The following is an 11934-nucleotide window of genomic DNA, read 5'->3' as shown; positions in this document are numbered from 1 at the left end:
TTTCTGTCAATTGAGTTGACTAAGCGATTAATTGAATGATCGTTGCAGCCCTGTTTAACAGTTTCCAATTAGAGTATTTTGGACTCATTAGGGTCGGTACCAAAAAAAGTGTTGTGTTTTTATGCCCAGCTCTAATTACCATTATTAGGGACTTAGCAGCCGTACCTACTACTAGGGCTGGGCGATATGGAGAAAATCAAATATCACGATATTTTTGACCAAATACCTCGATATCGATACCGCAACGATATTGTAGGGTTGACTATCGGTGCTTTCACAAAATATTTACACAATGAGATTTTTGATAAATAATCATCAGTAATGTGGATATAATGACTAAGTGGGTAAAGGCAAATAATAGAACAGTTACAACAGTCTGGTAAGTTCAGAAAATGACATCACTTTACTGTAATGCAGCCTTTAAAACCAGGAAAAGACAACATTTATGCCATATTACAATATCCAAAATCTAAGACGATATGTCTCATGTCACGATATCGATATAATATTGATATATCACCCAGCTCTACCTACTACTTTGGCAACCAGTTGGAATGTTTCTGGAACACTGTAGCCATATATATATATACATACCATGGACATTTACATTTAAACTCTTCACATCTTCCTCTACACATTTCCGTTTTTACTGTAGCCATTAAACAGGATATGAGGGTAAATGTATGGTCCAATAACGTGTGGTCCAATTGAGATCACCATTACCATCCATGTACCAACAAGCTACAGAGACCTGTGGTTCAGTTTGGGTACTGATGCTGTTGATGCAGGGTCTTTAACTGTTTCCGCTCTCTTACATCACTGGGTTTTTTTATGTTGCATGAGGTTGAATGGCAGCATAATGGGAACTCCCACTTCTGTTCAAGTATTATGACTGGTGGGTGCTGTCTTTGTTTGCCTCTCTAGCTAAAAGGAAGCAATTTGTGGTAATTTTGACCCCTGACCACTGCTGCTGCTCTGTGCCTTTTTAAATGTCCACAATAAATGTTTAAACAGGGCTTTGCTGGTGTGGGTGTCCACCCATCCAGCTGCTCTCCTCTCTAAGCCTCTTCAGCTCCTCTTCAATGTGTGCTTTTGTGTTTACAGTGCTAGTCTCTGTCACTTTGTCGCGTTATTTTTCTCTTGTCTGTCTCTTGACCCACTGACTGAAATTTCCACTCATTTGATACTGTAGAGATGAATTGTATATGAGAGCGCAGAGGGGGGCTGTTTAAAGTTAACTTACTAATGTATGTGTATGCCTGCGTCTTTGTGTCTTTGTGTGTGTGTCTGTGTGTGGCTTTATGTGAGCATGCAAGCAACACCGTACATATGCATATACTGTACAGTATGTGTGTTGATATTTGCATGCACAAAATAAATGTAATTCCCCCAAACTTACAGCCCACCAAAGCCAGTTGCAAATGCAAGTGTTATGTCATACATTAAAACGGCATTGCTGGGTGTGTGATGAGATGCCATTCATGTTTTACAGGACATGATATCATGCCATTAATGTTAATTGCCATTCATGTTGTGTGTTTTATATGATGTCATTAATGTCTTTTGTTTTTCGTCTTTAGTGTTTTATATGTCACATAAATGTTACAGTGTGGTCAAGGACAACCATACCAAGGTGGACAATTCTGTTTATTGAATTAAAGGTCTTTCATTGACTGGGAATCCATCCTATGTGCTGGAGCTTTTCTCTATTTAACTGTATGGAACAAAACCTTTAGAAAATAATAATAATTTGAATTGGTCTCTCACTTTTTCCACCATCAGCGATTGTGAGAACATTTTGAATGCCAAACTAGTGATCTACAATTTAGAGAGCTGTGCAGAGACAGAGCAAGTGATTGGCAGTCTCAGCAGGTCTTCTTAGTGCATAGCAACTGTACTGTATTGGGATGAAGAAAACAGAGATGCTACTGTTTGTTTTAGAATAGAGATTGTGTAGTTTGAAAAGCGAGCAAAAACCTTACTTTAATATAATAGTTACCGTGGATTTAGGGAGGCACATATTGGCTAACCTTCCTAAGATGTGGCTTGTAATTGGTAGTTACTTTTCAGTTAATTTCCAGTTATGTCTAACCCAGTGTTGTTGTGTGTTACAGATAAAAGGACTGACAAGTCTGCGGTATCTGGTGCCATCAGACTCAAGATCAGCGTGGAGATGAAAGGGGAGGAGAACGTGGTTCCTCCTCACGGCCAGTACACCTGTTTACATGAGGTAACCATCATTATGTGATTCAGCGTTAGGTAAAATTTGTTCTTAACTCCAATCATTATCTTTTGAGAGCAACGCATTAAGTTTGCAAAGACAGGTACTAAAGAAAACATATTTTGTATTTGTTGTGATTACACCGGAAAGCAACCTAACAGGATTTCTCAACAATCAATAGTTACAGCATTGTAAAAAAAGATTTGTCCAGCTTTGATAAGGGTCTTTTATTACTTGTTGTGACACTGTGCTCCATCACCGTAACCTGTTCTGTTTTATCTCCCGTGCCATTCACAGAACCTGTTCCACTACCTGACTGAGGTGAAGAACAGCGGGGTGGTGAAGATCCCGCAGGTGAAAGGGGACGAGGCGTGGAAGGTCTACTTTGACGACGTGTCTCAGGAGATAGTGGATGAGTTTGCCATGAGATACGGAGTGGAGTCCATCTATCAGGCTATGACGTGAGTACCACCCTGATCTATGGCCTTTTACCTCACCAATCTGTCATTGTCTCATTCGGCAGAGTGGAGGAGAGAAGGAGATAGAGAAGTAGAGCAGAAGGAGAAGAGGAATAGTAAAGATGTCTCCTCAGCAGAATCAGAGCTTTGGAGGACTATCGAGCTCCTAAGTTTGATTGATTAATTGGTCTCCTGGAAAAACTCCCAACCTGCCTTGGTCACATTGATCATGGACACACATAAACAGTCTCGTTTCCCTCTCTCTCTGTCTCTCTCTGATCCTCTGTGACCCTGTCCATCCATAAATGTCTCTTTCCCACACACATGCAAAGACCCACCACCTGAAACATTAAAATCATTGAATACTAATCAAGGTCATGCAATGCCATGTCACTGTGCAGTGTTGATGCAATAGTTACCACTGTAGAAGTCTGCATCATGCATCTAAACTTACATGTACGTATCTATCTTCCAGTGCACTAGTGGACACTAGTTTTTCTTTGTCTCTATACAGAGACATTGACATTAGACATTGATTGCCAGATTTACTAAGTCCTGTGCATTTAACTTCAGATGCAGTGTTTCCCATATATAATATATTGAAATAGATTTCCCCCCATCCAAAAGGATTGTGCATTTATTGTTTTCTTTCAAAACTCGTTCTGGTACATACTGTTTAAACTGTGTTGACTGAAAAGAATATTGCTGTTACAATATTTGACCACTGTTCAACACCAGACAAAGAGGATACGAGCAGTTGTGGCTGTGTGGTCATTAAACTTGAGCTTCAAACTGACTCAGGTCATGAACTACAGCAACAGCAATCTTCTGAAGAGTCATTTTTAAAAATTGGTTGCGGTTACTTGGAACTCATTGGAGACATCAGACACCATCTACACCATCATTGTACTCTGGTCTGAGCTTCTATCAGGGTTATTTATCTTACTTTCAATACTTTTTACAAGTTATATGGGTATGTAGGGATGTAAACAAATATATATTCAGATTTGCACAGATAATGTGCTCTGAGGAAATATGCTCAACTGTCGCAGTTGGTTATGCAGGAGAACAGGGATAGAATCCAAATGCAGACAGTTGGATGTAGCAGGATGAATTCAGCGATTTATTGTGTATGGCTTACAGGCAGAGTCCAAGTGGCAGACCGCTAACAGGCAGCAACTGTCGGTAACTGTCAGACAGAACACAGCATTACAGTACAACTATGATGAACTGACAACGGAACAAAGGAAGTGGACCAGTATATGTGGATAGTGGTTGACGAGGGAATGAGAGGCAGGTGAGGAGTTAGATGGGGAAGGCCAGGCAAAGATGATTAGTAAAGTGGGAACAGGTGTGTGGATTGGTGTGGCAGTCAGGTGATGTGGAAAGGAGGAAAAGTCTGGTGGATGGAAGGAAAATGCCATAGGGAATAGGGCATGTGGCTGGAGAGGAGGGACAGAGAGACAGCTGTTAAGAGTAATGTGTGCAACTGGTTAGAGAGCTCTCACTTGCACCTAAATGTGTCCAAGACTGTGTGCATGTATTTTTCAAAAAGGGTAAATAAGTCTGACACAGACCTCAATATTTAGGGAGAAAAGGCTTGAAGTAGTTCAGGAGTTTACATATCTAGGTGTGATCTTGGACTCACAACTGAACTTCAAGCAGCACATAAAAAAACTGTGAACAAAATGAAATTTAACTTGTCCAATTTTAGATATATTAGAAACAATCTAAATTTTGAATCGGCTAGGCTATACTTTGATGCAATGATCATGTCTCACATGACCTATTGCATAACTAGTTGGGCCTCAGCATGGAAGACAACTCTAAAGTCCTTAGAGACAACATATAAACAACCTATAAAAGTTTTAGATAGAAAATCTAAAATGTGCAATCACTGTCAGATTTTAAAGAAACTTGAACTGTTAGATTGGGAGAACACTGAAATACATTGACCCTATATTAGTTAAAATCATTCATGGTCTAACTCCATCAAACCTATTGTCATTAGCTGGGATAATCTGTAATTTGTCCTCTGTTGTTGATCTTTTAATTTATGTAATTTTTTATTGTGATGTTTTACTCTGATTTGTTTTATTTATTTATTTAACTTAACTTATAGGGACCATCAACTGGTCAGGGACTAAGGATGGAAATTAGCCTTTGGCTATAATCCTGTATATTTACATTCTTTGAAATGTTCATTAATATACACTGTCCCTTTTTGAAATAAATAAACTTAAACAGACACAGGCACAGGGCTGGGAAATATATCGATATTATATCAATATCGTGATTTGAGACTAGATATCGTCTTAGATTTTGGATATCATAATATGGCATAACTGTTGTCTTTTCCTGGTTTTACAGGCTGCATTACTGTAAAGTGATGTAATTTTTTGACAGGACAGTTGTAGCTGTTCTATTATTTGCCTTTACTCAATTAGTCATTTTATCCACATTATTGATGATTATATATCTAAAATCTCATTGTGAAATTATGTTGTGAAAGCACCAATTGTCAACCCTACAATATTGTCGCAATTGACATTGAGGTATTTGGTCAAGAATATTGTGATATCTGATTTTCTCCATATTGCCCAGCTCTAGTGACACACAACATTTGAATTGTTGCTATAATAGTCATCGCCCCCCCCCCCCCCCAACACCGTCTCAAAAGTGCGTACATGCTTTTAAGATTTTAAGAGCACTTTATAACTTTTATCATAGATACTTCAGACCAAACTGTAACATTCATCTAGACATCCGCCCATTAACTCCTAATGCAATTATGACTTGTAATTTGCTACCATTAAAACCTCTTCTATTATTCCCTTAACAGTCACACAGTGTAGAGAATTTCAGTCAAATTACGCTTTATTATTTGATTAATTTAGGTACATGGTTGAAATATTGTGTTGTAAATGTTATTTTGTGGGTGGCTAAACACAGAGAATGAAGCAATCTTTGGTAGAAGCCCTGCCAACTTATGGTAGTAATCCAAATACAGATATTTATGTGAAATAAACCGATACAGACAGTAGCTTTGGATTACGCCCCTTATCTCTTGTTCAGAATCTGAATCAGAAAAGGATTTATTGCCAAGTAAGTATAACAAGGAATTTGCCTTGGTGGTTGGTGCATACATAAACAAACATATTAAACATTAATATGAAATAAATAATAAATACAGTAACAAATATATACAAAATAGCTGTTTAACAAAAGAGGCTGAATTGTTTAGTGCAGAATGTGCAAAAATATATAGTATGCAATGGGCAGGTGTATGGAGGACAGAACATGACTTAAGTCTCAATAAATAAATGCATAACTAAATATATAAACAAATACCGATATAAATAAATAAATGAATAGATACGTGCAATAATAAATGAATAAATAAATACATGTCGAAATAAATGTATGAATAAATAAATAAAAGAATAAATACATGCTGAAATAAATGAATACATAAATAAATGCAGAAATAAATGTATAAATAAATAATAAGTATCATTATTAATTATATTATATTATATTATATTAAATAAAAAGAATACATAAAAGAATAAATAAATGAATAAATGCTTTAAATGTATTCCTACATTATTTATTTCTGTATTTCTGTGTCCATATGTTAATGATGTAGGAGGTCCTAACCTCAGTTTAAAGCATGATTGGCTACAGGAGTGAGCTTGATTCGGGTCTACTACTTTTGCCTTACAGTGAGACCATAGACTGCGTCTGCTCTGAGCACATCTACCTCTCTCTCTCTCTCTCTCTCTCGCGCTCTCGCTCTCGCGCTCTCGCGCTCTCGCTTTCTCTCTCTCTCTCTCTCTCTCTCTCTCTCTCTCTCTCTCTCTCTCTCTCTCTCTCTCTCTTTCTTTCTTTCTTTCTTTCTTTCTTTCTTTCTTTCTTTCTCTCTCTCTTTTTCACACTGTCTGTTTCAACTGATGTCATCATTATGTTGTATTTAGCTAAAAAAAGACATTTATTGACAGTAAGCAAATCTCAATAAAATATCAATAAAAGAGGATTGATTAATTAAGGGCATTTTACATCTTGCAGCAGATCTGCCATCGCACTGCTGGTCGTAGCCATTTTGCTAACTAGAGCTGGTTTTCATACATCTTTATCACACAGGGAGGAAGATTTGCAAGGGATCGGGGATCATTTGCTTTTGTCTGGCTCATTAGCATATCAACACAGAAATACAGAAATAAATAAATGTAGGTGAACAAAAATGTAAACATATATTTAAAGCATTTATTTATTTATTCTTTTCTTCATTTATTAATACATTTATTTATTTATTTCAGCATTTATTTATTCCTGTATTTATTTATTTTTTCCTGTATTTATTTAAACATTTATTTATGAATTTATTTATTTAGACTTAAGTCATGTTCTGTATTCCATACAGGTGTATAGTCCAGGATGTAGGTTAATGCAAAGTGTAGTGAATAGGGGTGGGGGGGTTAAGAGTCAATGTCAGTGGGGGTCCAGGGCCTTGTTAATAAGGCTGACTGCAGGTTTTGGTCCTGATGGACAACCTCTGATGGACAACCTCTGATGGACAACCTCTGATGGACAACCTCCTGCCAGAGGGGAGGGTTTCATTGTTTGCGTATGACTTTTATTTGCATTTAATTTATTCAGTGAGTAATAATGAGTTAATGAGTGTCTGCAGCATCACCACATCGTGATTTTAGTCTGAGTTGCTGTTTAAAAATCTCAAATTGCATCACCAAGCTGCACCTTTTAAGTTCTCCTTCCTTTTCAGAATACACTTGTGCAGTCCCAGTAGCTGATTATGTAATTAGTTGCTGCCTTCGTAAATCAGATTCTAATTACACACAGATTGTGTTGGCTCACATTTGTCTTTCATGTCCAGAAATGTGGCCACATGCATCCCTGAGATGAAGCGACACTGAGAAATTGTGTTGCTTTTATGGTCTTGATATAATTTGGGTTTCTGTTGCGCCCTGTAAAGTTTGATTTTGCTGTTTCTAGGATTCGTCAACATTCCTCCCTAACAGCCATTGTGTCTACATAAGTAAGGAGTGGAACTGCTACAATAACAACACATATGTAGCGTTATATATGTGTCGGTGACACAGTTCATTGTTTTGGTGCTGCAAACTGGTGTTGAGATGCTACGTGACTGTTGTGACAGGACATTGCAGCATATGAGGGATTGTATGGTTATTTAAGTGCAGACAAGTGAAGCAGTAAGTGGTGTATTACCAGCTTTCTCAGGTTGAGGCAATGCTTCAGACTTGAACCTTGTTTAAGCATGGCGTTTCTTATATCATCGCTTATTATGCTTATGAAAGGCCCTACCTTTCTGTTTTCTTCATCTTAGAATCTTGACCCTCACATGCTCCACACAACAACTGCTAACATACCCCTCCCTTATGTACGTTTTTCTTCATCTCACTCATCACCACTCCCTATCTCCCTCACTTCCCACCCTCCTGTTTCTCATCATCTTTTTTTAATTTCTCCCAGCCATCTGAAACCGTAAAATGATATGTGAGTGTGTGCCTCATCCGCTGGTAAAAACCAAGGCAGGGTAACACGAGGAGAAGCAACGTCTTCCTCTTGAAAATTGGCTCAGGAGATCCAGCTCTAAAAGCACCATGGGAATTCAGCGGATGCCATCACCACTCTCTTTGCATCACTCTCTTTGCTCTCCTAACCCCAAGTGCTCCTGGGTAATTTGGAGGCTGAAAGCAAAGTAATTAAATAGGCTTCCTGATGAGAACATGTTTGTGTTTCTATTTGTGAGTGTATGCACATATGCATGTGTGTGCATGCGCTGAACTCAGGAGGGGGAGTAAATCTGTAATCATTACTCCACATAACGCAGTGCCTTTTCTAACACTTTGGCTTTATGAAGCAATGATTCACTGTGCAGGATGTTTTTAGTTTCAAAATAGTCACCTCTAACTTGTGATAAATAAAAATATTTATGAAAAAACATGTTGATTACACAAATGTCTAGGGCTGCACAATATAAGGAAAATATCTAATTGCGATTATTTTGACTGATATTGCGATTCACGATATTGGAGGGAATGATATTTTTTGTATTGTTATTCTTATTTTCATTGAAATATATATATATATAAAAAAGATTATAGTGTGATTTTTGCGAGAATATCTACCAAAGATTTTTTCTTTAGTCTGTAGGATACGATTTGTAGGCTGTATTGTCTCTGCAGCACCACAATACTTAATTCAGAATGGTTTGACACATCACCTTTAACAAATGTTGCACCTCCCCCTTGCGATTTGGATATTACACTATTCCATATTGCGATTTAATTTTGCAGCCCTACAAATGTCCCCTAATATTATATAATATATATAAAAAAATGCTTAGTTATATTACCTAACCACAAATTTCTGTCTACAGTATCTAAAAGTGATGGTGTGAATAATATCAATTTCCTTCTTTTTGTATTTTAAAGCAATTTTATGTGGAATGTAGGCTAACGGTAATTTGAGTTTTGTTGATACAAAACTCAGCAGATGATAGTAAAATCATTTTTTTTTCATAGATATCAGAATGAGCATTAAACAAATGCTACATGTCTAAAGCCCAGCTGGCTTTAAGCTCTCAGGCATGTTTACTGTAAAAAGCATCCAATGCATCCAGATGTTTGGTTGCTATGGGTCATGCCAGAGGCTGATAAAGAAGCCTTTGAGTATATTTTTGTCTGCTACATTAATGTAAACATACAGATTATTGCGCACATACATTTTTTATATGTGGTATTGAATGTTGAATGTGGGAGGCATTCCACATGGCTTGTGAAGCAGCAGTATGAAGTGTTAAAAGGAGCATATGATCTTCACTCAGGCAGAGATCCCTGCTCAAACCAGGCCTCTCAGCCTCCAGCACTTAAAGCGCTGGAGACAGGAAAAAAGGGAATAAGATTTAACTAAACAGAAGCTATGCTATAGTCCCTCCCCTGGTATATATGACTTGTGTCATTTTAGTGCACTGTATTGAGGTTTAGTTTGTGCTAGGTAGACATATGTGGATTCACCTCAGTGGAAAACACTTACGGAAAGTGCACGTACTGTGCTTGAGTTTGTCTCGGTTGTATTTGTTACAGAAACAAACAAGTTTAATGGTACACAGTAAAATGTAAAGTTCTCTGTTCTGTTCCCCTGATTATGATTACACCTCAGCCCCCAGAGGACCCCTTGATTTACTAGCAAACTTATTTGCTCCATCTATAACTTGGTAGCCTTGTGTCCTTAATAGTATAGGTTATACAGCTGTGATTTATGACATCATTTGCTATATGTAGTCATTAAAGACACGTTTTACTACATGAACAGAGCAGTTAACTACTTATGCACTAACTCTTCCACCAGAAGTAATTGTTTGGAACATAAAAAAGTTGCTCTCTCTTCAGCAGTCAGAAGGTGAAAATAATGAAGAAATACTGTACTGCAATATTTCTGCTCACTTTCTTTTTTTTTTACTGTGGTTACTGTAAAGCAAGGTATGGGATACTTTTAGAGCTATATATTTCAAAGGAAATATTTCTTAACTGTTCTTAACTATGTTCTCTTTTAGCGCTGTTTAACTTTGTGGATATTGAGGATTGCTGAAGAGCATGGCTTGATCATTTTCTATGTCTGGAATTGAGTCATTGATGTGGGGTCTCAAACTGTCTGTTTTTTCATGCGATTGTCTATTGATTCTTGTTGTCCAAAAATGGCTACAGCACTGCTCCTTATGCTACGTAGAGTAATAGCTGTTTCTTCTCCTCTGTAGGCACTTCTCCTGTCTGTCCGCCAAATACATGTGTCCCGGTGTGCCAGCAGTGATGAGCAACTTGCTTGCTAATATCAATGCCTACTTCGCCCACACCACCACCACCACCACAACCACTGCCTCCGCTTCTGACCGATTTGCTGCGTCTAACTTTGGTGTAAGTGCACCTATTGTTGGGTTTGAGTCTGACATCTGCAGACATTACTCCAGTGATGTATAGTAATATAGTGCTAAATGAAAATGTGGGTTCTATGGTCTCCAGTTAGACTTAAGTCACATCAATTGCTGTCTTATAGTCTGATATTGAACCCTTTACATTGCTACTTTTTCCAACATTGTTATTTAGAGTTATTTGTCTAAAACAAGTTGTGCACTTGAAATCAACAAAATCTCAGGGGTTGCCAGTGCTTTCCGATTTAACTTTTAATAAGCTAATGTTGTAAGGCATCACATAATATTTCCAGGCAGTAAGCCGAGTCTGGCAATATAGCTAAACCCTTAAATTTTGTTCCAGGAAGTAAAAATTAATCACTGCAGGCATAGCAATGCTAACGACCACACAGTGTAATAAATTGCTTTTGGTGTGGTGACACTGAACTGAATTGTGAAATTTTTCATCCTGACAGAGGGAGAAATTTGTCAAATTACTGGACCAGCTGCATAACTCACTGAGGATCGACCTCTCTAAATATCGCGTATGTATGAACTTTGCATGTGGTGTGTTAAACTGAAATCATGTTTGTCTCTGTGACTTTCTTCACTTCAAAAGAAGGATCATTTTTATAGTTTGCTGTTAAAATTTAGCCCAAGTCCACATTAATAGTATATAGTTAGACCAAGTTTTAACCGGACATTGTGTCTCTATTTTACACACTGTAGGAGCAATTCTCCTTTTCTGTAAAAATGCAGATTGCCATTTAGTCTGTTTATTATTTGCATCCTTTAAAACTGACTGTACTTTTGACAAAAGTTTTGCCATCTAAGGTACCTGCCACCTGGTTGATTTGATAGGCTTCAAGGTTGATTCAACTCTGTTTATAGTACACTGTGTGCTTACTATATCTGGCTTGGAGCAGCAATCCTTTTACACTTTGTTGTTGATACCAAATGTGTGCCTGTTGCCCTCCAAATGTGGTTAACAACTGCATTCTCTTCTTTCTTGGACACAGTTCCATGTGTACTTTCTGCATAGGTGTATAAGGCAAGGTAAATGTCATTCTAGATGTGATGGTATGACATTTATTAATGTCACATGTGCCACACTCATGTTCACATAGTATTAACAACATATAGTATATGGCTTGAAGACTTTGTGGTTTTAAGATGTGATAATGAATGAAGATTTGTGAAAAGTGTGAAATTAAAGCAGAAATCACACATAGATACATATAAACACAGACGGCTCTCATGTCATACATTGTTGTTCAACAAAGACAAAAATGACTGAATCAAATTTA

The 11934-nt window shown here is 37.5% G+C and overlaps 1 protein-coding gene across 7 annotated transcripts in view; it reads left to right on the top strand.

The window, feature by feature from the left end:
• Positions 1 to 11934, top strand: part of LOC116037560 (protein unc-13 homolog C) — a 113822-nt gene that overhangs the window by 38341 nt on the left and 63547 nt on the right. For all 7 annotated transcript variants that reach the window (XM_031281480.2, XM_035999316.1, XM_031281476.2 and 4 more), the window contains 4 exons: positions 2115 to 2230; positions 2519 to 2682; positions 10478 to 10634; positions 11104 to 11172. In XM_031281480.2, the coding sequence (XP_031137340.1) occupies positions 2115 to 2230; positions 2519 to 2682; positions 10478 to 10634; positions 11104 to 11172 (506 nt within the window). The remainder of the gene's footprint in view (positions 1 to 2114; positions 2231 to 2518; positions 2683 to 10477; positions 10635 to 11103; positions 11173 to 11934) is intronic.

The sequence above is a fragment of the Sander lucioperca genome, chromosome 3 (assembly GCF_008315115.2).
Source record: "Sander lucioperca isolate FBNREF2018 chromosome 3, SLUC_FBN_1.2, whole genome shotgun sequence".
NCBI classification, from domain to species: Eukaryota; Metazoa; Chordata; class Actinopteri; order Perciformes; family Percidae; genus Sander; species Sander lucioperca.
The sequence above is the reverse complement of the archived record's forward strand: the minus strand, read 5'-3'. Positions and strand labels throughout refer to the sequence as shown.